This window comes from Rousettus aegyptiacus, unplaced genomic scaffold (assembly GCF_014176215.1).
Source record: "Rousettus aegyptiacus isolate mRouAeg1 unplaced genomic scaffold, mRouAeg1.p scaffold_m13_p_17, whole genome shotgun sequence".
Lineage (NCBI taxonomy): Eukaryota > Metazoa > Chordata > Mammalia > Chiroptera > Pteropodidae > Rousettus > Rousettus aegyptiacus.
The window spans coordinates 28,925,729-28,951,735 of NW_023416292.1; the positions used below are offsets into that span (position 1 = coordinate 28,925,729).

Here is a 26,007-nt window from a genome sequence, read left to right on the forward strand (position 1 = left end):
AGGACACCGAGGGTCGCTTTTGGGAGAAAACGGGTTCATGGCAACTCGTCTCCAAATCTCCCGCCAAAGTGAGAGGGACAGAGCTGGCCCCGGTTTCTGGAGGAAGCACAGCTAAGGGACGGGGGCACTCGAAGGACAAGTGGAGCCGCCTGCCCTCTGCCCCCGCGGGAAGGGGTTGTTCATGGACATAGCTCGGGGCGGGTCCCTCGGCCGTCCGTCTTCCAGCACTGTTGCAAGGGAGACGAGCTCCCCGAGAACGGCAGAGGAAGGAAAACGTGGGTGAGCCCATTCTTCCGGGAGACCAATACGAACAACGAGATCTGGGGGAAAAGAGTGTTTCTGCACCTCAGCAGAAGTAATGGTAGCATCTTCGGGAGGGGCAGTGTCAGCGTAAGCGACAGGAAAAGCGAGAACCCTGTCAGGGCGGCATGTCCATCCTCTCGCGGCCCCCCGCCCACCTCCGCGGGGCGCTGAGCGAAACTGTAAGCCCAAGTAACATCATCTCAGCAGGCCTTTCGGTAAGTCTTCCCCAGCTTCGCTTTTTTTTTTCCCTAGGGAAAGAAAGTAATCCAGCTTGTCCAGTAAATATTGTTTTCACGAAATGGCAAATGAATATTAGAACACTTAGAAGGTCTACAAAAATTACGTCAGCCAGGCAGGGCACATGATTATCTTTGTATTCACGAGATCGCTGAGTGGATTAAGAGAGGAAAGTCGAAGCCAAATTCCTTTTATCGGGAGGGAGGAGTGGAAGTTAATGGAAGATGTTTTAAAGAGCATAATGCTACTGATTCAGCTAAAATATGATGGCTGTTTATAGAAATTATAGAAATCCTCGATAAGATCACATTGACAGATGAGGATCAGTACTTTTCAAGGTTAGTTCTGTACACAGATCATGCGTTTTTTTCTCACTGTTGGGAGCCTAAGTGCTCTATCAGCCTGTGATTAGGCTGGTTTGCCAGACGAGGAGAGCCTGTGTAATCTTGCATAAAGCTCAATTATTGCTCCTAAATGGTTGTTGTCAGGTCTTAATAAAGCCCTCTCACTACACATAGATAAGACGTTTTATTCTCTCCCTTGTCCTACTGGGAGGTGTAAATATATAATTAAGTTTAGCTGTCATTAATCACCTTCAAGTTGTTTGTCTCAGGCTTTCAAATACAAACCGTTCCAAATCCCAACTTGATTAAAAATCATGGGCAGCTTAAGTTCACCAGAATGTGTGTGTGTGTGTGTGTGTGGGAGGGGGGGAGGGGGCGAGGTTATGAATTGTAAAAGTCACGAAATGTGCATTTCTAAGGCATTTGTCAATTATTTAAAGTCCTTGTCCCTCAGTTCTTAACACCTGGTTTGTCTTTAGGTGTGTTTCGGCCACCTGACACTTCCTCTCCACTATGGCTGCAGGTTTCCTGTCCTTTACGTTTATGTTGGTTTTTATTGTTTACCGGGCGTCGTGGGTTATGCGTCCTCAAGCTCATCGTCCGCCGGAGCACGTTGTATTTCTGGCAGGTCACCTCGACCCCCGTGAAGACTTTAGGCTTTGCCACGGGGGTTTGTTTTACCCTCAGCTTGACGGTGTAAGTTTTAGTCTTGGGATCTGGCCCTCACTCCCAAGGTGTGAGCCTGTGGTGGGGTCTGTGGAAAGCGTGGGGTGTCTCCCAAGCCCCTCCGATTTGGCAGGACTCGAATTCAGACCTTGGACTCCCCAGAACCGAGCTCAGCCTTCCAGTCTTCCAGCCCTGGCTTTTCCCCTGGGTTCCTCAGCTTCCTCTCATTCACGCATCAGTCAAGCATCATTTTCTTTCTTTCCTTCTTTTTTCTGAACTAATTAATTAATTAGTTTTTATCGTGGTGACATTGGTTAATGAAATCCAGTGTTTCAGGTGTACGAGTCAATAGGAAGACATATATATTGCATTGCGTGTTCACCTCCCACAGTTAGATATCTTTCTGTCACCACATATTTGACCCCTTTTCCCCCATCTATCTCCTCCCTCCCCTCTGGTAACCACCAGTCTGTAGTCCATGTCTACGCGTCTCTGTTTGTTTGTCCTGTGTGTTTCTTGCTTTTAGGTGATATCCCACATGTAAGTGATTTCATGTGGGTTTCAGCTTTCTCTGTCTCCCTGATTTCACTTAGCATGATTATCTCGAGGTTCATCCACGTTGTCGCAAATGGCAGAATTTCATCTCTTCTTATGGCTGAGCGATACCCCGTTGTGTACACGTACCGCAGCTGCTTATCCAGCCATCCGCCGTAGGGCACGAAAGGATGCGGAGGGAGTTGAGTGTGTGTCTCAGGGCCGCCCTGCCCGCGGTGCTGTCTTTTCTGGGATTTCTCCTCCTCAATTTCCAGCTGCTTTGACTGTTCCAGACAGCTTTGCATGCTCAGCGCAGGAAGACTTCCATTTCCAGAAGACTTGCGTTCTGTTCCTCTGGCGTTACCTGGACTGGGGAACACCTTCAGGGAGAAAGCCATGTAACTGTAGGTTTCCCACAGCTTGTTTTTCTGTTTTTTGAGGCTCACGTCCCTTCCCGTTTCTGCCTGCTTTTGCGCGCTCTCCGGTACCTTTAACGTTTTGTCCAGAGTTTATTATTAATATAAGCAGGAGAGTTGGTCTGATATAAGTTACTTTGCCATTGTCTTCAGTGATAAAAATTATAGTTATAAAGGAGTCTTGCAAAATTTTCGACAGACCACTTCAGAAGTGACGATGTGTGATGCTGGTGGAAAGTCACCACGCGTTAACACAGGTTCGTGTGGGTGGGTGATCGCCTTCGAGAACCTCTGCTCTTTGCCAAAGTATCTAGCTAGAAACTGCCTTTTAAAGTAAGTCATTATCGATATGAAATGTCCTAATATACAACTCGGTGTGCCCCATTTTACCTAAGATCTGTGTCTACTCGCTGTGAGAAGCGCCAGACATGAACGACTAATGATTTTCCTTGTCAGGCTTAGGGAGCGGCATTGGCCCAGGCCTCCCAAGGCCGCCCCAGGAAACCGAAGCCATTGCTTTTGTCCCCGTGATAAGTCGAGAAGTGTCCGCATGGCCACTCGGGACCTTCTGGAGCCTGCCTTGCAGCGGAGGGTGCGTTACCAGTGTTTGTCGTGGAGGTGCTCTTCCAGAAAGGCGTTTTCAAGAGCCGTGGCCACAGCCGGGTCCCCTCTGGCTCGCCTCGCTGGCGTACTCGGCACCGTTGAGGTGCAGTGTCGCATCGGAGGAGCACGCTGGGAAGAACGTCGGCCGTTAAGTCACGGTCTCTTTCTTCTCTGCTGAGACCTGTTTTGCCAGCAGGGTTCCTTCAGGCGGGGCGCCCCTCTTAGCCAGAACTCCACAGGCGCAGTTTTGCTGGTAGATGCTGGCAGAGGCCTGGCGTGCTACTTCTGTCCACTGCCTGTACCAGATAACCGAAGGCTCTGCTGCTGGTAGTTGCAATCAATCGACCGCGTTATCACATTACTTCGCACTTCTTTGGGAAGTTGTAAATTAATAATTATCAATTCATTAACCTGGACTTCTTAAAGAGGTTCAGAATGGGTCCACCTGGGGTATTTAAAGGTCACTCGTGCAACGACAGACTGTAACGGGGTCTTTTGGCGAAGGAGTCGCCAGTGAGTGTGGCTGGGACCAGGGGGAGGCCTTCGCCTTGCGCGTGAGATTTAAGAGGGTACCAAAACACTCAGTCGTCAAGGTAAATAATATTTTTGTGCAGTAGTTCAAAAAATAAAAATTAATGCCAAAAAAAAACCCTATAATAAAATTATCCAAATTTTAAATAAGGAGAAGATCCGTATTCCTGAGTTTTTCCTTTGCTTCCGGCTCCCGGATGGTGCATTCTGGCACTGGCGAGCAGGTCAAGACGTCTGGAAGGGCCCTGCCGCCACGGAGAGGATGTAGGTTTTTATGTGAGACTCACGTTTGAGCCGTTATTCCTGTTAGCAATTGGGTCTTTGGCAGGTTAAAAAATACACTAGCTAACATTTATCGAGGACCGATTACGTGCCAGGCTCTGTGCTCCGTTAAAGTTCTTTACTGGTTAGTCCTCATACAACGTAGTTAGTTTTAACATCCATGTTTACCAAACGAGCATGTGGAAAACTCAGAAGGGCTAAGCAATCTGCTGACGCTCACGTAACTCTCAGGCAGCCGACCTGAGCCGTGTTCTTGGAAAATGTGCTGCCGCTGTGGGTCTCCAGTTGCCCATCAGTAAAATGGGACAAAACTGCTGATTTTAAAGTGGCAGTTCAAACGTGACCTTCAGAAAAGGAAGTGGGGTGCACTTGAAAGTATATGAAAGGTGGCTTTTCAGGTAAGGAATATGGTTAAACCTCTATATAGTGCCTGATTTTAAAATCGGGACAGTAGCGTGGGGTAGGCCTGGGCAGCTCATAGCAGAGGACTGCTCCCGCGTGTTGGTACCTGAGTGTACGTGGACCAGGCGTGGCTGACGCATTCCTGAGAAGCGGTTTTTGACTTGAAATCTCAGGGGAATTATGCAGATGAAATCTAAGAAGAGGGCAGTCACGGAAGGCAGGGATGGAGGATGTGGTCCATTAAAATTCTCTTTAGCAGAGAAAACTAATTTGAAAAACTTGGAACGTCTCCCTTCTTCCTTCCTAATGGAAGATGAGCAGGTCCGGACAGATTTTTATGCAGCTGTGAAAGTGAGATAGGTCGGAGCCCGCAGCTTCTGAAAAATGTTGCTACCCGCACAAGAGTCACAGGTGGTTAAACAGCGCGCTTGCCATTCGCAGTGTGGGTTATGGGTGGGAGGCTTTCCTTCCGTAGGACTTGAGGTCCAGACCTGTGACAGTGACATTCCTATACCGATTCTTCTCATAAACACTCAGATCCTTGAAACACCCTGTAACAGGTAAGGTAGGTGTCCCTGAGGAGTGTTTCATAAGGGAATCGTGATTATCCACTTCTTCTCACTATCGAGCAACAGGATTCCCATACTCTTTTCAACTAATCTATATCCTGTAGGCTGGAACCTTTGCAAACTTCAGCGTTAGCTGGAGGAGTAGGAGAGAGTGGTTCTCAGGCTCTGCCTCGTCCCTTTGCATGTCTTGGGTAACTGCCAATAAGTTAAGTCAACTAATTTTGTCCTGCAAATCTGGCGTGAATAGACGTGAGTGGAGCTAGCCGTCTTTCAGCAGAGTTCCCAAGTTAACCGTGATTCTACGTGAAGTGTCCTTCTTATTGTTTTATGGTGGCATGTTGGCGCCATTAATTTCATGTAGGAATTCCTTTTCTCCTTTTTTTTTCTTGTGGCTAAGCGGGATGAGAAATATTTCTCTTTCAGGATCCGTAGTAGCTTAATTAAAGCCTTTATTTTAAATTTTGGCTCTTCATCTTTTATCAAGGCTAGCAAGATTAAATTCAAAGGGGATATCAGAATGTGATAAAAATGTAATTAGAAATTCCCAAGTCATTTTCTTCCTTCTTCTTTGCTAAGCTAACATAAATGTGTGGGAGGGACGTTTTCATTAAGCCCTCTTCACAACATCCCGTACGTGGGAACTTTGTACCTGGGAATGAAGTTTGGGATCTCTTCCACCCCTCTGTGTTGTGTGTGTGTGATGTGAGTCTCCTGTTTCCATATTTGTCTTAGTTACGTTTTACTTTACGTATGAGGTGTACTGCATTTCGTGGGGGCTTCCCAGACTTCTCTATCCTGTTTATCTATGGTCAGTACTCTTCACTAGCATTTCATCCCGTGTGTCCGGAAATGCAGTACTGATTCTTATACTGATGCCGTCTGCCTGTCCTTATTAATGCAGTTACCTTTTGTTTAAAATGATTCTCTCCTAAATAACGTCTTACCTGGATCTTTATGAAAAGGTCTTTAAGAAAGAAAAGTAAATGCTAGGACTAATAAAGGCATTTCGAGAAGATAGCTGTTAATGGGAAAATAACCTGGGTAGGACTTCGGTGGAAGAGTAGCAGTTAGGGTTCTAAATCTGTAGAGATTTGGATCACTTTCCTGAAATCACTATACCTGTGACCTTGAACATGGAAAGCCAGGCAGACCCTGAGGCACTGCAGGCTACTCACATTTTGTCTCAGTCACCTTGGGCAGCTATAACAAACTACCGCGGACGGGGGATGGGTTGGGCAGCAGACATCTGGAGGCCGTGAAATCCAAGGTCATGGTGCCAGCTGAGTCTGGTCCCTGTGGGACGTCGTCCTGGTTTGCAGATGGCTCCATTCTCGCTGAACCCTCACACGGTGGGAAGCGGAAGCTCTGGTCCAAGGGCACTAATACCACCACGAGCACCCCACCCTCCAGACTCCATCTACGCAACCACCTCCCAAAGGCCGCACCTCCACATATCATCACACTGGGAATTAGGGTTTCAGCATGGGAAGGCTGGGGGGACGCGACCAGTTGGTCTTTGGCAGTCTTCAAAGAAAAGTCCGGTCTTCACCACACTGGAGTTCACCGAGGCAGCTCCTGGGCCGGCGCACCGCGTGGCACTGCGAAGAGCGAGAACCGCCCAGGGGCCCTTGCTGTCCGACCTCCTTGTCACAAGTGTGCGCACCTCGGGCGGGTCTGACAGCGAATGTCGTGTTTCTTGGGCACGTGGCATGGCGGCCGTCCCCTGTCGTCTTGCCGTCTTGTTGGGGAGACGAGGAGTACGCACATGTAGGAAAAAAAACCCAACACAGTGGCACGGGCGGTGAGAGCTACGAAGCAGACTCAGCGGCTCCTGCCGCGGGACAGAAGGCTGAAGTCAGAGGGTTCCTAGTGAGTCCCTTAGAGGATACGTCTGAACGTACTGACAGCACCGTCGGAGATGGGGAAGGAGAAGGACGGAAGTAGAAGGGCCGTTGTTTCCTGGGGTGTCATTGTCAGCATCCTCATCAGTCTTTCCTCGGCGACGTGTTCTCAGAGCTTTGCTGCCTCTTGGTGGCTCAGTTCTGCCCACACCTCCGTCCGCGTGAGATTTTGCTGAACAGGTAATGCGGGTGAACCCGGTATCACAGCAACAGAAAAGCGATTTAAGAAATCGTCCCTTTAGCACACACTGGCTGGAATGCTTGAAGCTGGGCTGTCCGGAGTGAGGGGCGAGGTGGGGGGGAGGCTGGGGACGGGGGGACAGGGCAGCTGCGAGCCGGCGCCTCCCGCCACCCTCGGACCTTTTTGGCTCTGACTGTCGATTCTGGTGCCGCTTCTAGAACAGCATCCAGGTAGGCGTGTGGACACCGTTGACAAGGAAGCTCAGAACTCAGACAGTGCCGAGGCCAGAAGAAGAATGGGCTTGGACAGGGGAGGCAGTGGGAAAAGGGGCACCGAGGAAGGAGAGGACCAGCTTCCGTGCGCGACGCAGTGCGCTCGCGCTCTTAGCTGAGGACTCGAGGATGCCGGCCTCGGGTCCCGTGTCCAGCATGTCACTGGCCTGATCCGGTTCACTTCAGGGATCCAGAGTGAGCAAGCGTCTGTTAGCCAAATCGTTGGTTACCCCAAATTAGCTCATGTCCTTTACTGCTTGTTTCCTCTGATTATACAGTACATATCCAAACCCTCAATTATCCAGAATAAGCCGGGGCTGCCTCTCCTGTGTGGAAAGCATTTGACAGCGGCTATGATTCTCTTGCCTGGACCATGGTAGAGCCATAGCTGTTTAACCACCTGTCCCTTTAAGATTTCGAAATGCCGGTTCTTGCTCTGTAAGCCAGACACGTCTCCTTGAAGAATTATTTTACTGGGCAACTTGCCCCTTTCTGAAACCTCAGTCATCCTGAGAAGGACATTAGGAACCTCTTGACTTCAATTTTTCTGCCTTAGTCCTATTTGTATATGATGATTGTGGTGTCTGATTCTCTGTCTCATATCGTTAAAACTCATGACCTTGAATTTCTGGGTCACTCTTAAAAAACGAGCAGAACCTGATTACTAACAAAAACTTGACTCATTTCCTTCCAGGCAAAGGCTGAGTTCAGAATCAGTCTCCACAGAAGCAAACTCTCTAATGATAGGATGTCACCTATGATTTCTTAAACTTTATAAGAATTAAGGAGAGCATCATGAGCTGGGGAAGGAAGGTGGGCACTTATGTGTTGAGAGGAAATACAAAAGCGATATCTGGACAAGGGCCCTCGACGACCTTTGCTGAGTGGTCGATTGCCCACCCGCAGGTCCAATTTGGCGCCTCTCTTCCCAGACTGCTGTTCTGCGCACACATCAGTTGTTTTTAGCCTGGCGGCTCGGGCTCAGACAGGTGAGGTGGCTCGCCAAGGTCAAGGTTCACGTCCAGGGACCGAGCCGGGGCTGGTGCCGAGGAAAGTTCTCCTGGGAGCCACTCGATCACAGATCTGAAAACACGCTAGGGTCTCGGGTGAGAGGTTGTGTAAAACGGCACACGAGTTATATTGTTATTCATCCAAGTATTTGTTCACATATGCCCTGAATACATCTCACCTACCACGAGGTAAGTTTTTTCAGAGCAGGACGGGACGGGAGAATGTGGCCACGTCAGCTGTGGCTTCGCCCTGACCGAGCTCAGCAAGTGAGATGCCTCCCTGGAGTTAGTGTGACAACGTCTCTTGTGATTTGTGTGATGGTTTCTGCTCTAATACAGCTTTGTCTTTAGATCTGGGAGATTTTGTTTGCAGCTTCGGCTTGGTGACCAAGCACAGGGCTAGCGGGGGCTGCTCTGCCTTCACCGTGTCTGCTGCGCTTGTTACGTCCATCTCTTTAGTTTGGGGGCAAATGTAGTAAAGTCTCAGAAGGCATTTATCTTCACCTTGAGTAGACTTGAGTGTGTAATTTCAGGATGCTTGTTTGAGACTTCATTTCTCTGGCTTGGAAGGGCACAAACCAGTGAGACCGCCCCCCCCCCCCATCGTCCTATCTTTAAGGAAGTAGTGGTTTTTGTCTTGAAATAGGCTTTAGACACCATTATTCCTTTTCCCCTCTGTCCACTATTTTTATTATTTGTGGTTCTAATTAAGGCCATTTAAGTGGGATTTTGTAGTGTTTCAAGGCATTCTGAAATTATATTTTCCAGTTATTCATGGAACGGTTTTGCCTGCCCACATGTATGATTACTTTTTTTTTTTTAATGCTTTATTTGGAATCTACAAAAACATATTTTTTTACCCTGTTAAAGTTTGAAAAAAAAAATACAGATTTTTCTCCACGTTCAGGTTTGGTTTGACAATGATTTGGGTATAATTGTTTTTGAAGTAGGAATCCTTTCAGACCAAACCATTAGCATTTGGATTTGTTCTGCCTTCAGACACTTTTTTTGGTGTTCTGGACTTTGGCAGGGGCGCATCCTCTCGCGCTGGAGAACAGAGAGCAGGCCCCACACTCGCTTTTCTGCCCCGAAGTCCGGTTTGCTTTCCACCGCGCAGCCTCCAGAGAACCTCGCCGTTTGTGCTTCCGAGGCCACTTTGGAGGATGTTCCGTCACTCACAGCGACAGGCTCCTGGCGTTTTCACATTTTACCAAAGATTAATAAAAGCGCGAGAGACAACGAAGACTGTGTGTGTTAGTTAATTTCGTAGTTAGGGGGTAAATGTCATCTTAAAAAATCTATTCCCTGTGGGGTCGGCTGGCCCCCTTTGAGTGCTTTAGGATGAGCAGGGGTTAAGAAGCCCTCGATATGTGAGGAATCTTAATTAGTTTTGATAATCCTTTGGGTAATTTTCTCAACCTAGTAGTTCCAAACTTTGCGTATAATGAAAGGGCCTTTTTAAGGTGTAAGGGTTCCACGGACTCTTGCATTTTGCCTTTCGGTGTCTGTTAAGGATCTATCCCCGGACAGTCGGACGCCTCCTGGACAGCGGACACCGCGCTCGGCACTGTGAGTGTGGCGATGAGCAGCTCTTAGTCTGCTGGGGAAAATAATCATAGCGGAGGATAATGAGTTGTGTGAGTTGTCGGGGTTACGGGACTGTACAGTGGGGACGTCAAGCCTGTTTCTCCGAGGAAATGACATTTGAGCAGAAGCTCGTAGGCCTCCCAGGACGTAGCTGGACGAGTGTTCCGGGCCGAGTGAACGGCACGTGCCAGGGTCTGGCGGGAGAAGCCACACGCTGTTGCACGTTCTGGGAGCGGAAAGAAGTTGAGCCCAGGGAGAGAGTGAAGGTGGGGATGAGCCCGAGGTGAAGCCATTTCTCGGTGTCTTGTCTGAACACAATGCAACGCGTCAAAATCTACTAAGAATCCGACAGCCGTTTTGTAATTAATGCCTTATATTTTGGTAGCCACAACGGCACCTACAGCCCGTTTCGCTAGGGACAGAACATTGTTCGGAAGTCCGGAGAGCGCTTTGCAAGCGTCTGAGGACCCTCCGGGACTCCTGTCCCGGGGCAGCTCGCGAGCAACGGGCTCGACGCCTTCCTCCTCGCCTGTCGCTGAGAAGGGCGCTTTCTGTCAACGCGTACGTGTAGAGTTCACGTGCCACGTTTCAGCACAGGCGCACGTTTTCTCAGGGCCCAGCGCGGGCCGCGGCCGGTACGGGCCCGCCTGGGCGCAGGAGGACACAGGAAAGGCCACCCCCGGCCGCGGCAGCCACACCCGTGTCCCGCACTGCGCCCTCGCCCAGCCTCCCGCCCGGTGACCGAGGGGACCAGGCGCTCGGCTCTGCTCCCGGGCCGTAAGCCGAAGTCAAGGGCAGGCGCACACTCTGGCGCAAACGAAGCCGGGCCGCCCACCGCGGTGGTCGCCGACGGACTCGCTCGCACGCCGTCCCCGACAAAGGCGGGCAGCGCCGCGCACCGGCAGCGCAGCTCGCAGGCTGGCACCACCGCGGCTCCTTCCCGTGCGGGTTTGCCGACGTCAGGGCGTGTTCACTGCTTTATTCAGACGGGGGCGGGCGGAGAAAAAGCCGAACGCACCGAGCACCACCGAGGGAGGTGGCTTCCGAGGAGGCCGCCCGGCCGCCCGGCCTCACGGCTCCCTGCGAGGTGCTTTTCCTGTGGGAAACTGGCCGTTTGGAAGCATTCAGCCTGACGTGGGAAGCGAGATTAACATTTTCTGAAATACCTCCACAAGAAAAGCAGAAATGTTCTGTTCCGGAAGCTGAATTTACATAGTAGAGAAACGGGCTGTCCTGCAGTACTTGGTCGTCTTTGTTTATTAGTGGTGGCAGAAAGCATGTGCGTGGGGGGGGAGGGGGCTGGAACGATGGTCTGTTCGTTTCCTGTACATCAGACCAGCGAAGCCCTCGAAAGAGTGTTTTACCACAAACCAGCCCAGTGCTGGGCCCCAACTCCGCACACAAGTACCTTTTTCTCCCCCTTTTGTTTTCCTTCTCGCTGAGTGAGCAGTAGTGCTTTCGTTGGGGGAGGGGCGGGGGGGAGGAGGTAGGAGTGTGAACGGCAAGACCTCAACGTCACAGCCTCCTCTTCTTCCCCTCTGTACCAGGAAGTTGACTAGAGGTGTTCAGGCCCTGGCTTTTTTTTTTTTTTTTTTTTTAAAAAAAACAGTGTCAGTAATTAGTATAACCCAGTTACTTACCTTTACACAGAGTCACAGAATCAACACTCTGATGAGGTCTCCTACCTGACGGAGGCTCTGCGAGGAGAGAGGCCGTGAAGGCTGGTTAGACTCGTAGTAGGTCGAGCCTCTTGAATGCCAACCAGAGAGTTTGGACCCGACTCTGTAGGCGCGAGGGCATCTAGAAGTTTATAGGCAGAGCCCTGGGAATTAAACATTACATAGGAACTTTCACTGGCTACAGTTGGCCTTGGCTGTTAGCAATTATTTTTATCTACTTTAACAGGGGCGGCAGCGGAGGGGGCAGGAAACTAAGCTGGCATTATGGTCACAGAAAAGGAACAGACCGATTTGGGGCCCTTTCAAAGTGCAGACCTTTGTTTCTGACCGATGCTTAATTTGGTTTCTGGGTTTTGTTATTTTTTCCCCTGCCCTTACCTCATTTACCTTAACGACAGCTCCCCCCTCTCGGGCTGAGCCGGGGCAGGCTGCCACTGCGGACTGGGCGGCCGAGAGGCCCAGAGCAAGAAGAAAGTGGGTTGAAAGCAGAGTTCTGTCTAAAGAATTTTCTGCTGGAAACCGGCCCAGAGGGAGTAACGAGTTGCTTTAACGAGGAGCAGCTGCAGCCCCGCCACAGCCCACACGAGGCATTCCCCCTCCCTCTGCTCCACATTCTATATAGTTTTTTTTTTTTTTTTTTAAAAATCATGATTTTGAAATAGCTGTTTTGTAAAGCTCGCCTCTCTCTCTTTCTTTTCGTATGTGGTGGCGTTTGGCTTTGTTGTTTTATTTTTTTTAATGGCCAAATCCTTGCTTAAAAAAAAAAAAAAAAAAGAAAAAGAAAGAAAAAAAAAAAGCCGAAGGCAGAGCTGCAGCAAAGTGCTGGATGCAGTTCAGCTCACCCTGTGACACAGAGTGCGGGGGGCGGGGGGGGACGAGGAGCGGGCACACTGGCTTTCATTTGGAAAAGGGGCTTATTTCCTGCTCAGACCTCGGTCACCCTGGAGCTGACACCAGCTCCTGCAGCGTTTGAAGCTTTTCTCTAGATGAGTGGCCATTCGCTTAGGGGACTTGAAAGAACGAGTTTTTCTGTCCCGTGTTACGAGGGAGACAGACCGGTCTCGACCGGAGTGCCGTTCAGACCCCGGCCCCGCTGAAACCCGCGAAGCGGCCGCACCGAAACGAGTCCAGGCCACGGGTGACGTGTGAGCGCCGGGGCCTGGTTTCCGTCCACTTAGCCGAGGGGGGCTGCGTGGGCTCCTTTTCCTTGGAAGGGTTTCTGGGTCCATCAGGAGGAATCCCTCGTTCCTGTCTCTCCGTCCCCTTCACCTCGGCCCCCACGCACGTGTTTGAGCAGGAGCAGTGGCAGAGTGGACCTTCTCGGTGTCAGAAATGGCAGGCTGTTTCAGAGAAACGCCACGACTGCGTCCATACGGGCCCGAGAGGTGTTCGCATGAGTTTGCGGAGTTGTTCGACAGTGAGAAAGCCGTCCCCCGCCCCCAACAAACAAACAAACAAACAAACAAACAAGAGGAAACGGAACAGCGTTCCTGGAATTCAGAGCCTCCTCTGGGAACGATACTCTTTCAGCTTCCAAAGCTGGAGAAAGGAGTGGAAGAGGAGGAGGAAGTCACCGAGAAACGTGAAAATGCGCGACAGGCGCCCTGCGGGAGGGAGGCGCGCACGTGGCTTGGGGAACAAAAGGCCTCTGTTAGATTTACTTGGTTATTTTTTTTTTTTTTTTAGAAAAAATTTTACATAGACCTTTATATTCAAGACGTAGGCTGGTTTCCAAACTTTTTACTGGGGTAACTAACTTAATAGAACTACAGATCCGCGAGGCAACTTGGATGCTTAGCCACGTTGCCAGCATCTAACCAAACTCGGCGTTGAGCCGTCTCAGGAAGAGAGCTGCACAGCTCATGTTGTCAGGCAGCGTCTTGATCCCCACTCCGGTGAGCGGGGTGCGTGCGCCCTTGCCTTGCACTGGAACGAGGATTGGCGAAGTCGAAAGGTCTCCTGCCTTAGGAAACAGCGGTCCTTTATTTCCAGCTTCTCCCCGTCTCTCCCTGTCCCTAATTCTGCGTGGCCTGCAGGGGATCGACGGGTAATCTGGTACCTCGGGATGCTTCTTAGGGGTGAGTTGGCCTGTGTTTCACCAGTCGGGAGGCGGGGTTTATGGCAGACGTGGATTGAGAGACTGACTTTATCCATCACACAAAATTTAATCTGCGCTGGAACCACTTGCCGAATGGCAGGCATGTAGTCGTTCTCGGTATTCTAGGCTCCTGCACCCAGGGTCTCGAGACACTCCCCTCCCCTCGGAAAATATCAGACGGGAGGCTGAGAGAGGCACAGGAGAGACGGCATGGCTTAGGTGCAGAAGAGCCGTACAGGTAGAAACAGTGCAGTGCATTACGCGGCTCTGCATCTCCGGTCGCAGGGGTCACAGGTGGGCGAGCGGGTTTGGAAGAGGCTTATCGGAGGGCGCACAGGCTTTGAGCAGAGCTTTGAAGCAAGGGTAGAAGAAAGGAACGCACATTAGAGACAAAGCAGATGGGGAAGCGTGACGTTTTCACTGGGAATTAGAAAGATTTGTGTATAGGGAGCAGTAGACAAGAGTGTGGAAATAACCCAGTGTTTGCATTATGGATCACTAAGGAGTGAGCCAGATGGCAGGAGTCAGGTAGAAAAGCAGAAAAGATTCTAAGGAACTTAGATTTGACTCTAAAGCTAGTTTCGGAGCAGAGAAGGGTCATGATCAACATTATGCTTCAGATGGTTATTCTTTAAGTAGTGTGCTTAGCTTCAGCAAGGGATTTCTTGGCTATCCTTATGGAGAGGTGTGAATAGGATGCTGGGCAGCTCAGATAACAGAGCTGCCCGAAGAGTCGCCAGTCTTGGGGCAAGCAAGACCCAGTAGAATACGTTCAGTCAAGTGCTATTTTACGCTCCGATGAAAGATCTAGGTAGAGATAGAGCCATAGCTGTGGATGATGCACAGCTCGGGGAAATCTCCAGGATCGCCGACGACAAACGTGGGGTGTATCGGTTGACGTCAGCGTCCTCGCCAGTGCAGTGGGGGTTCGGCCCACTGACTTCTCATCCGGGGCCCGGCACTGAAATCCCGCGATCACACGAATGAAGTGTGAAAGCTCTCTCAGTCAAGACTGAGCTCGGGGAAGATTCGGCACGGTGGGCTTACGGGGAACGATGGGTCCACTGACCGGGTTCGAAAACACGTTCCCCAAGTACAGGATGAGAGAGATAGGGCCTGAAAGTAGTTCACGTGGACCAAAAAAAAAAAAAAAAAAAAAAAAGGCTCTGGGCTTTTGAACCGACTCTGTGTTCAGTAGCACATAGGAGTGTTTTCCGGCTCCTAAAAAAGTGAGCGTAGCTTGGGCTGCAGTAGGAGAAACAAAGTGTCCAGACAGAGGGGATGGATGGTCTGGCTGTGGGCTCTGCTTTCTTCCATTTGGGGCCCTGCATTTTAAAGAGGTTTGTTTTTTGGGGGGCGAACTAGAATACCTAGTGGGGGGAGTAGGCTAGCCTCTCGCTGAAGTGCAGAGGCCCCGGAGTCATACCTGTGTGCGATGCCTCTGCCCCGTGTCTCCTGGCCTGGGAATCGTAATCTTCCTAAGCTCCGGGGTCCTCACACACAGAATGGAGACCCTAATGGAACAGCCTGTCGCAGGGAGCAGTACCCAGAGATCCTAGCATAAAATGCTTAGCAAATACGTAACTCACAGTTGGTACCGCAAAAATTTTGGTCACCGTTCTGATCACTGTTGTTATCTTAAGCACAGAAGAGCCACTCAAATGGTGAGGAAGTCTGGAAATCATTTTATATCGAGGAATAGTCCAAAGCACTGAATCCTGGAAAAACAAACAAACAAAGCGTCAACGTAACTATCTTCAACTCCTCGAGGGGCTACGTGTGAGAGCAGAAGGCTTGCTCCTTTTTGTTCTGGAGGACAGGGACAAGCCAGGAGGCGGAAACCGTAGGGAGGCAGAATTTTTTTTTTTTAAATGAGATATAATTCACATACTATTAAATTCAAGGGATTTCAGTCTATGCACAGACATACGTAACTGTCACTGTTATCTGTTCTCTCCCCCGACCCCCGCCAAGGACCCCTCTCGTCCTCAGTCGCCACACCTATCTGTTTTCTCTGTGGATTCGCCTGTTCTGGACATTTCCTGGAAGTAATATCACACACCGTGTGGCCTTTTGCGTCCCGCATGTTTCCCTTAGCATGACGTTTTCAAGGTTCACCCAGGTCCTAGCGTGTATCGGACCTTCGTTCCTTTTGGGGGCCAAATAAGATGTCACCGTACGGCTATGTCATATTTTATTTATCCAGGTATCAGCTTGCGGACGTTTGGGTGGTTCCCACTTTTTACTGTCATGAATAACAATACCGCTGTGAACATTCTTCACGAATTTTTGAGGTGGGCTTACATTTTTAGCGATCTTGGGTATATGCCTGGGGAGGGGAGGCAGAGGAGCCATAAGGCATCAGAAAGAGTTTTCTGACAGTGGGATCCCCCTGCCGAAGAGTGTCCTCTCATTTTACTTAATAAACGTGTGGTGTTTTCTATGTGCCGGATGCCATTCTAAGTGCTTTACAATTACTGAAAAGCCCTATGAGGTAGGCATTATTATCAAATTCATTTTACAACAAGGAGATCTGGTAATCTGCTCAAAATCACTCATCGGGCAGATAAGTAGCTAGGATTGAAATTCAGGTGGTTCGGTGCTAGAGTCTGGACTCTTAGTAGCAGGCACAAAAATAATTTCAAGCGTTTGTTAAATCCCGACTCTTTCTCAGGCATGCCATGCGTAACTGCTCCTGTTCAGGAAGAGGCCGGTAATCATCTTTTAGGGATATTTAGAAAGACTCATCTCACTGTATAGAAATGACCTTAAGGTGCCTTGAATCCCAAGGTTCTGTTATTCCAAGGAAGGCTAGATGCGGAGGAAAAGCCAGCAATAAGATATCATTCCGAGGCATTTAAGATGATCGGAATTTATATCAGAAAGGAAACCATGCAGATAAATAATAAGCATGGTGGGCATTCACTTACCAAGAGTTGTCAGAACATGGTAACAAATTACATATAATTTCAAAGGATTAACCAAAAGTGACTTTTAAAATTATGAACAGATGCCTTAGAAAAAAGGGAATAAAGTCTCGTGGTGCCAGAAAATGACGCCACTTTTTAAGTGTTTAGTTTCAGGTATTCGGCAGGATATATAGTAGGGTAAGTAGATGGCTTTTAGCAAACGGAACATGTGGGACTGGAGATGTATATTTGGGAGTCAAATACACGATGGTGGTTTTTTTTTTTACAATCAGATGGTCGACAGCGGTAACAAATGCACCTGAGGGAAAAGAGCGGGGCAGCCTAGCCCGAACTTTCAGGGGGCCACGATCGAAGGGGAAGAAGGGGAGTCAGCCATCCAGACTGAAAACTCGCCGAGCTTTGCGGCAGGAGGAGTCATTGAAGCCAGGCATGAAAAGGTTAAGGTGGTAGAAGGTGTAGTCAGCAATACCTCCTGCAGGAGAGAGAATCTCCTTATGATGAAATCTTAGATGAGACGGCTGAACTTGAAGACTTGGGAAAGTCATTGCTCTGAGCACAGAGTTTTCCGGGCAACAATTAGAATGGAAATTCTGTCGCGAGGGAGCAAGTAAGAAGTGGATGTAAAAAAAAAAAAAAGAAAAGAAAAAAGAAAATACTCGTGAAACTAGGCAGCAGTTACCGATGTCTGGCTGTGAAGGAAGAATTTGCAGAGGGAAATGGGGCTTCGTGAAAAACGTAGGTTAAAAGAGACTTGTATGTGTTTTAAGATGAAAAAATAGCCTTCTAGAATCCCTTAAATAAGAAATTAGGTTTTCATTATGCCGATAATAAGTCTAGTTTCAGCTATAAACAGGACGTGGTTCTGTGCATGGGCTTTAGGAGAGTAAGTCAGCTGTACCTCGCACCCAAGTACTGTCTCACTGGTGAGTAAACCCTCCTCTGCGGTGTCCGAGGCCCGCTGTGGTCCACAGCTCTCATCCGGTTTCTGCTGCTCTCCCTTTTCATCCCTTTCGCAGAGCTGGTCCTCAGACATACCAGGGCTGTGCCCTGCTTTAGGGCTTTTGCATTCGCTCTGCCCTCTGCCTTGAACACGCCTCCCCCAGAGGCCGGCATGGTTAGTCTCTCACCTCGTTCAGGTCTTACTCACACTCACACGTGCCTTCTCAGGGGCCTTCTCTGATTTCCCTATTTAAAACCAAAATACTGTCCCCAGCCGCATACCTTCCTTATCCCCCTTTCCTGTTTATATTTTTTGAGCTCTTAACTCCACCTAACAAATTATGTATTTTATTAATTAGTTTTTTTTTTTTTTTGGTCTTCTCCTATTAGAATCTAAACTACGAGTTGAAGGATTCACCTAGCACTAACACACTGCCTGTCACGCAATAGGCAATTACTAAATGTTACCGATGAATGAGTGTAATAGTCTGTGTGGAAACATGCTTTTTCATCATCATTAACATCATTAATAAGCGAAACTGGTGCTATTTATAGACCTAGGCTTCATATATTCTCTTGCTCAGGAGCTGACAGGCTGTAAGGCACCAGAGAGTGAATACTTTTTGGGCCGTATTATCTCAGTGCAACTCTTCAGCCCTGGATTGTAATGCAGATGTAGCCAGAGGCAATCCGTAAATGGATGAGTATGCCCGTGTTCCAATCAGACTTTATTTATGGACGCCGAAATTTGAAATTTACATAATTTTCAGATGTCACGCAATATCCTTCTTTTAATTTTTTCCCAACCATTTAAAAACGCGGAAGCCATTCCCAGCTCACGGGCCCCACAGGAGCAACAGGTAGTGGACCAGGGGACCCGCAGCTGTAGTCAGCCGACCTCTCCTCCTCCTGGTTTCTTAAACACACCTGAATTGAAACTTACTTTCCCACATAGGGAGCAACAGTGTAGATTAAATCCTAATAGCAGATGATTCAGAAACACCTCTGTTTGCCCCCAGGACCTTTCATAGTATTTCATTTTTGTTTTCCTGGGAACCTTAACGTTTTCACGAAGTGTTTACAATGCTGATATTTCCATGAGTTTGCATTCTCTGAGCAGATGCCACGTGATGTTTTGGGGAGATGGTTTCAGCATCATAGTTCAGAAGCAAAGTTGGGCAATGCCCATCCGTGTTTAAAAGTTCGCCATTATTTACAAGGTGCATAATTTCCATGCGGGAGAATCTAGTGTTCTTAACTAGACTTCACCATGTCCAGAGGACTGTCATCGTGAATGACAGTTGTTCACTTTTCAGCATTATCCATGACAGATTTCCTGAATAAGTTGCAAATGCTTTTACTAATACAGCTCAGAGTTAATTTTAGCTCTGCTACATTGGCGGTTTTTACTCCCCTACTTAAAAAAAAAAAAAATCAGAAAAGTATTCTATTGTTAGATCAAACTATAATTTAAATAATGCATCGTGTTTTTCACAATAAGTGCAAAAAGAGAAAACATGCTTTTCATTTGCAAAACTTTTTAATGTAAGGTTTTTCACATAACTCGATGTTATTTGATTCTGCCCACAACCCCATGTTGTGAGTAGCCTTTTAACTATTCAGAATCCAAGAGAACTAGTAGTCGGCGAAGTTAAGAGGCTTGTCCAAGGCCCCGGCACCAGGACCCCGAGCAGGCCTGCTGCCCACGTGAGGGACAGACTCCTCGTGTCCTCGCTGGCACCTTCAGCCAGCCTCCGGTGTCCGTGCCGTGCCCTCTCCTCACCGCCTCCCCTTCTCAGGCTTCACCCGCTCGCGAAGGTGCTCGGCACCCCACCGCCCCTGGCTCTGCCACGCTGAGTGACGGACGGTACACTGCCCTGGGGAGGGGCGGGGCGGCTGTGGTCACTTACGCAACAACGCGCCGGCTCCGTTTCCTCCTCCGGCCGTCTCAGCTACCGCGCGGTGCTCCTGGGCGAAGTCCCAGTTCTCTACTCTCTGGTCCTCCTCCTCTTCTCCATAACCGTGACCTCTGAGGACCTCACCTCGCCGACCAATGGCTCGTTAAAGGCCTCGGACACGGTTGGCACAGACGGGAAGGAGCGAAGCATGAGCCCAGTCCGGGCGACCGGGAGAATGCAGACGCGGCGATCGGGCACGAGATGCCGTGGTGGGAGCTGGTTTTGCGGAGGAAGATTTGGGTCTAAACGTGTTACCTTTAAGGCAACGGTGGAACGGCATTGTAGATTTAGCTTTCTATCCTCCGAAAAGTTAAAGCGGAGAAATGAGTTGAATCAAATATCTGAGGCGGCAGACGAAATGCTACGTTTTATAGTTAGAATCGAAGCCTGGTTCCTTTTAGTTGCTTCTCAGGGGTCCCGTTTAAACAACCTTCGCATTGTGAAAATGGAGACTTTTCATGGCTTTTGAATGCTGTTTAGAGAAAATCGTCATAGCTGTTGCCGACAGGTTGGGGTGTGTGTGTCGTGAGTCCGCGGGTCGCCCGCAAAATGGGCCCTCAGCACACCGTGCGCAAAATGTCACACGACGCTACACGTGCATTGTTTTCTCGGCTTTGCCGCGCTGTCTGTAGGGTGACCTGGATTGTTTCTCATGTCATTTCAGCGACGGTTCGTGCTTTCTTATTTGGTTAAAGAAGCGGCCTACTACTTACGTGTTAACATATTTACGTAAAGGGGGAAAAGCCCCATCGACCCTCCCCCTTCCCGTACTTCCTTTTTCTCTCTTCATCGCAGTCTCAACCCTTAAACGTAACCCAGAAATCTAGGTAGAGATCAATTAAGGTCTCAATGGAAAGAAAGGAAGAACTTACCGTTTCTTAATGCTTAATTGAGAGAGGACACAGGGTCTTTCACATAATTGGAGAGGACGGAGGGTCAGTCCATGCGTTACCATGGGACGTCTTACTCCCGTTGAATGGCTCAGTCAAAAGGAGAAAGCGAATGAGTTTGAACAGACAGGTGTCCCTAGTGCTGCACAGACAGGTGCCGGCACACCTGTCCAGCCTGCAGGGACCTGAGAGGAGCTGCGTTGTGTTCTGCCTGGCCATGGCGGTCAGTGCTGGGTCACCGCCTGGTGACTGACTGTCGCCCGTCACCTAGGCCCACGAGGACGCGGGCGTGCGTGGTCAGGTTCGAAGCACTTCCGCTGCCCCAGCGAGCCGGCGTCGCGGTCCACAGCCCAGCGTCTTCCTGAACGGACGGCGTTATCCGGTAAGGTTTCGGCCGAAGCCGGCGTTTTCACGGACTCCGCTCTTTCCCACGCAGGTGTCCCGAGGGCTTCGTGGGCGAGTACTGCCAGCATCGAGACCCCTGCGAGAGGAACCGCTGTCAGCACGGTGGCACGTGCGTGGCCCAGGCCCTGCTGGGGAGAGCCACGTGCCAGTGCGCCCCGGGCTTCACGGGCGACGACTGCCAGCACTCCACCGCCCACCCCTGCTACGCCGCGCCCGCCTGCCTCAACGGGGGCACGTGCCGCGTGCTCGGCCGCGAGGACTACGCGTGCACCTGCCCCGTCGGCTTCGCAGGTACCCGGGCGCGGGCCCGTGCTTCCGACCTTGAATAAAGGCATCGGGCTCTCGAGGGTCCCCTGGCTCTAGTGCGCATCGGACACCGTGGGGAGGAACCGATGTCCCAGACAGCTTCTCGAGCGTCCTCCCCTTTAAGAGGGGAGAAGCGGAAAGAAAGAGGGTCCGATTCCCAGGGGTACATGGCTCTCTAACGTCTGCCTGTCAGGAGCAGGGATCGGAACGCCCCCAGCGGAGCAGCCGTCCGTGCCGGGGACCGATCACCGGCTTCTGACGTCCTGCTCGCCCCAGACGCGCTGGGCGATCCCGGCCGCCTCACCGCGCCCTCATCCGTGTCCTCGGAGCTGTTCCGAGGCTGCTCACGCCTCCCCCAGGGAACCCCCGTCTCCGGTCGCTTCCGCTGCCTTTGTCTTCGCCCGTTGCTGGCCACCCTCCTAGCCGCCCTCTTCCTTCGCCCTGACCCTGACATTCTGTCTGTCGCCTGTGATCCCTGGAAGTTCAGCGGGTGCCCCAGACTCAGCCCGTCGACCTCGACGCGCGATGCGCTCTGAGGGCTCCGAACCAGAAACCCCCCCGCCTCGTCCTTGCCCCGCTCACTCAGCCAGCGGCCCCCTCGCCCGCGCACCTCTCACCCGGCCGCTCCTCCCCATCTTCCTCCCGCCCCGCGATCGAGGGGCCCGTCACCTCTCACCTCCTACCTCGCTTCCTGGCCTCCGCCGTCTCCCTGTCGCGTTCACGGGTCCCGTTGCCGTATGTTTAACCGTAAACGCCGCTCTTCTCACAGACGCACCTGCTTACAGGGCCCGATGACGCTTCGTCCTCCACAGGGTCACCCGCGAGCGCCTCCGGCTTCCAGGGCCCTTCGCGGGTAGACTTGGCACCTGTTCTCAGCCTCCCCCCCCCACCCCCCCGAGCACCTGGCTCTATCTAGTCACACTCGTTCTTGTCCTTTCCTGTTGCCTCCAAGCTGCCCCGCACCCCTGCGCCAGGAACGCCCTTTTTAGACTCGGCGATCGCCCAGTGTTGTTTAACCTCCGCCCCAGTGGTCCTTCCGCGATTCCTTCAGGCGGCTAGCCTCTGTGAACCGTGTTGATTCAGTTAGATGAGAAAAGGGGAACCGCTCACCATTTTGTCCCCACGGCACCCACAGTTCTGTCAGCCTAATACACAAAAAGTGAAAAACGTCCCTCAGAAAGCTAGACCCGCTCAGTTAGTTGGGAATTCTTGCTCTATCGCTTTTCCATTAAAAGGTGTCAGTAGGGGTGGAGGGTGGTTAGGGTGACACATTGTCTCCATCGTGACTGACGGCCCCGATGCTGTGAGTCACTGAAGAGAGTGAGTGGTTAAGAGCTTAATTTTCCCCTGATTATCAGTTTTGAGCTGTTTTGCTCGACGAGGCGAAGGGAGGGCATGCCAGTTTAAAAGGTTTGAATCCTGACCAGAGGAAATGGTAGCGAAGTCTTCTTCACAGTTAAAGCATCGCTCTGAAACGACCCCCACATTGAAGCTCCTTCCCTTTGCCCTTGGAAGGGTTTCTTCTTGCCCGTTCTGCAGGCTTCCGACCTCCTTTTGCACACACACGACACCTTTGTCTCTCGCCTGAGGGATCGCCGCAGGCCAAGCTCGCCCTTTCGGCTGTGCGATGGCCTCAGACCCGTCCTAGCCAGATGGCATTAGCTAATCTCTCCCGCTCGATGAGGAAACGGGGCAGGAAGTGAGCGCCTACACCACGTAACGCTGACGGGAAGCCGAGGTCAGGGACCTTTCTGTTTCGGTCGCAGTCAGAACTGTGGCACACGTGGTCGCCAGAAGCAGCCGCGCCAACCTCGCTCCTGTGGGACGGGCGGCGCCTTCTCTCCGCGTCGCACCCCGAGGTCGCCGCGCCGTGCCCCGGCTCCTGGCACCTTTCCCCTTCGGTGGGCAGAGAGCCCTCCTGCGTGCTCCCGCCACCCCCCCTTTCTCCCCCTCAGAAAAGCTGCCACGGCTCCCATTCGCTCCCCCGAGGGGGTCGAAGGCTCAGACGTTTACTTTGACAGCCGGTTGGGGTTCTCACTTCTTCAGTTCTAAGAAAAGCTTAAGCTAATGACAGACAGTCAAAAGTCACATGACTACGAAGTGTAGCACGGGGGTATTTTTTTATTTGCTATTTCAGAGAATCTGCTTTGCTTCCTTTGAGTCATGCCCGCGTGTCTGTCTTCCTGCTTCTTTCGGTACTTTCCTTCCTGGGAGAGGCCACAGGAGTCACCTTTCCAGATCTTGGCTGTCATGACAGCTTCTAGTTTTGTCCAGTTTTCATATGCCAAGAGTCAGAGATTCTTCATCCTCTTCAAACGCATCAAGCAGTATTTCTAGCAAGACGACAGTTAATAAAGTTTCCAAGAACATGTGTGCATGTGTGTTGTGTTTAAAGGAAATAGAAGTGGTCTCTATCTTCTAAGAGGTCTATTTAGGAACTACATGTGCTGGAAGATACTCGGTAGCTGTTATTCATTCAAAAGACGCGATCTGAGAGCCTGCTACAGGAGTCCAGCCCCTGCCACTGGTGGGGAGGGAGGGAGGGACTTGGGGAGCTGAGGGGGGCGTTCGGACGACTTTCAGCCGTGGTGACTTACGAGCAGAGTTGTCCGCATGGGGGGAGTTCGCTAGGCAAGCAGAAAGGAAGATGGCGTTCCAGACTGAGGCGACCAGAGACCGTGCTCGGGTCCAGACACGGAAGGCATCCTCAGGGCTGTGCTTCCCGTGAGCCTCTGTGTCTCGGCCGAGGGGCCCGGGAAGAGCCTGCAGCACGTGGCGCGCCTCGCTGTAAAATGCAGAGCGCTTAGGCACGCTCCACGCGACGGCTCCCTGAGGTCACCCGCTGGGCGGGGGAGAGGGGCGGCGAGCGGGGGGCTGGACTGAGCCCAGTTCTCGCTCCTCCAGGGAAGCTGTGCCAGTGGACTGACGCCTGCCTGTCCCAGCCCTGTGCAAACGGAAGCACCTGCACCACCGTGGCCAACCAGTTCTCCTGCAGGTGCCTCGCCGGCTTCACGGGGCAGAAGTGCGAGGCCGACGTCAACGAGTGCGAGGCCCCGGGACAGTGCCAGCACGGCGGCACCTGCGTCAACCTGCCCGGCTCCTACCAGTGCCAGTGCCCCCCGGGCTTCACGGGCCAGCACTGCGAGAGCCCCTACGTGCCCTGCGCCCCGTCCCCCTGCGTCAACGGAGGCACCTGCCGGCCGACGGGCGACTTCACTTTTGAGTGCAACTGCCTTCCAGGTGAGGAGCCCCGGCGTGGCGGGGGGTCGGGAGCCGCGGCCCCTGCCCAGGAGGACGAGGGCGGGCGTGGCCCTGTAGGAAGCCCCCTCCCCAGCGGAGGAAAGGGGGAAGCGAGAGTTTCGCATGAGGCGGGTCGCTGGTGAGGGACGAGTGTACGGGCCCCGTCGTGGCACGTCAACGGGGCGGGGGGTGATGGAACGTGTCCGGGTTTATGATGACGAGCGGCTGGGAAATTGTTTATTGTCCCTTTTGGAGAAGCGGTAAGAAATGAGAAAGGGTCGGACGCGCGTGTGGCACGGCGGGAATCGGCCCCGAAGACGCGCGTGCGTGGTTAGCGTTCCAAGGGCGTTAGCGGTGACGGCCGGCGACCGGCATTCCCGGACGCTTCTGCCTCCGGCGGGATGCCGTGTCCCCACCCAGCCATCTGTGCTTCTGGCCCTCCGCATTCTCTCCAGGCACCCCCCGTGACTTCGGGGTAACCCTGCCCTGACTCGAAGCCAGAGGCTTTCGGAACGGGGGCGGGGGGCGGCGGGGTGACACTCTGTGAACCAGCGAGCCCTTGGCGAGTGCCGACAGGTTACGTGCAGCACACCTGTAAATAACCCCAAGATAGAAGCAAAAGGAGGAACAGCGTGTGGGAGCTGGGGCCCAGCGCCCTGGGGATGCAGGGAACCGCGAGCCCGGCCAATTCGCCAAGCTCACAAAAGGGGCGCGCAAGCAGCTGGAGCAGATGAATTACTAAGCAACAAAGATTCTGTTTTTATACAAATATCCTTGGTACGAAAACAGAAGGAGGAAAACCGTAGGGGGAGTAATGTGCCAAAGTCAGCAGAATTGCCTCAAAAAGAGGGTGTCGTAGCTACTCTTTTGAACAGGAATCTTAGATTCCGGGGTTGTGGACGTGGTTCACACATAGCGGGGTTGTGTGTGTTTCCTTTTGGGGCTAAAGACGATAACGTTGGTCCTGAGTAATTTATTTATTTTGTTCAGTAAAATTTGATTGACTGTCAGCTGTCCGCTAGGCGCTGTGCTAAGTGCTTAGGACAGAGCGAGACACGAGACGCTGCTACGTAATAGAAAACTTCATGCTGTTTAACTGCAAGCCACAAGAATAAGCTATTGTCGTATTGCTTTCAGTTTCTCTTTCTTCGAAGAACAGATAATGCTATCATTCTAGATACTAAATAAATTTTTGTTGACATAATATCACTATTATCCACATTGTCGTGTAGAAAAGATAACTAAGAAGTATCCGTTTACTCCTGTTTTCCTTTTAAGGGTTGAGGAAGGAAATAGCAATGTAAACAATTTAATTTTACAAATAATCTGCGTGTTACATTCTACTAGTCTACAAGTGGCCGGCATTTGCAGTTACTGTGATTTGCTGTTGAAGGCCAAATGTGTTTTTCAGTCCCAAGAGAATTGCTTTTAATAGTGGCCTAGAACAAGAGGTTGATTTGGCAGCAAAATGCTGACGGGAAGTGAGAGAAGTCAATAAAGGAAGTTTTTAGCTCGGAGAGAGTGATTATTCACTGCCATGGCCCTTGCATTGTTGTCCATTAGCCTCGATAAGAACCTCAGGGAATTCTGAGAGTATGTCCCGGAAGGGATCCGTCAAACCGGAATGGTGTCTCTTCCTTGAGAAAGGAAATAACCAGGGGCTCCACGGCCGAGAGGATGCCAGGGCTGGAGGGGTGGAGTGAGATCTTGGCTCTCTCTTGCAC

At 51.2% G+C, this 26,007-nt stretch overlaps 1 protein-coding gene across 5 annotated transcripts in view; it reads left to right on the forward strand.

The window, feature by feature from the left end:
* Positions 1-26,007, forward strand: part of NOTCH2 (notch receptor 2) — a 155,479-nt gene that overhangs the window by 65,125 nt on the left and 64,347 nt on the right. For all 5 annotated transcript variants that reach the window (XM_036235008.1, XM_036235007.1, XM_036235009.1 and 2 more), the window contains 2 exons: positions 20,769-21,028; positions 23,948-24,283. In XM_036235008.1, coding sequence (XP_036090901.1) covers positions 20,769-21,028; positions 23,948-24,283 — 596 coding nt within the window. The remainder of the gene's footprint in view (positions 1-20,768; positions 21,029-23,947; positions 24,284-26,007) is intronic.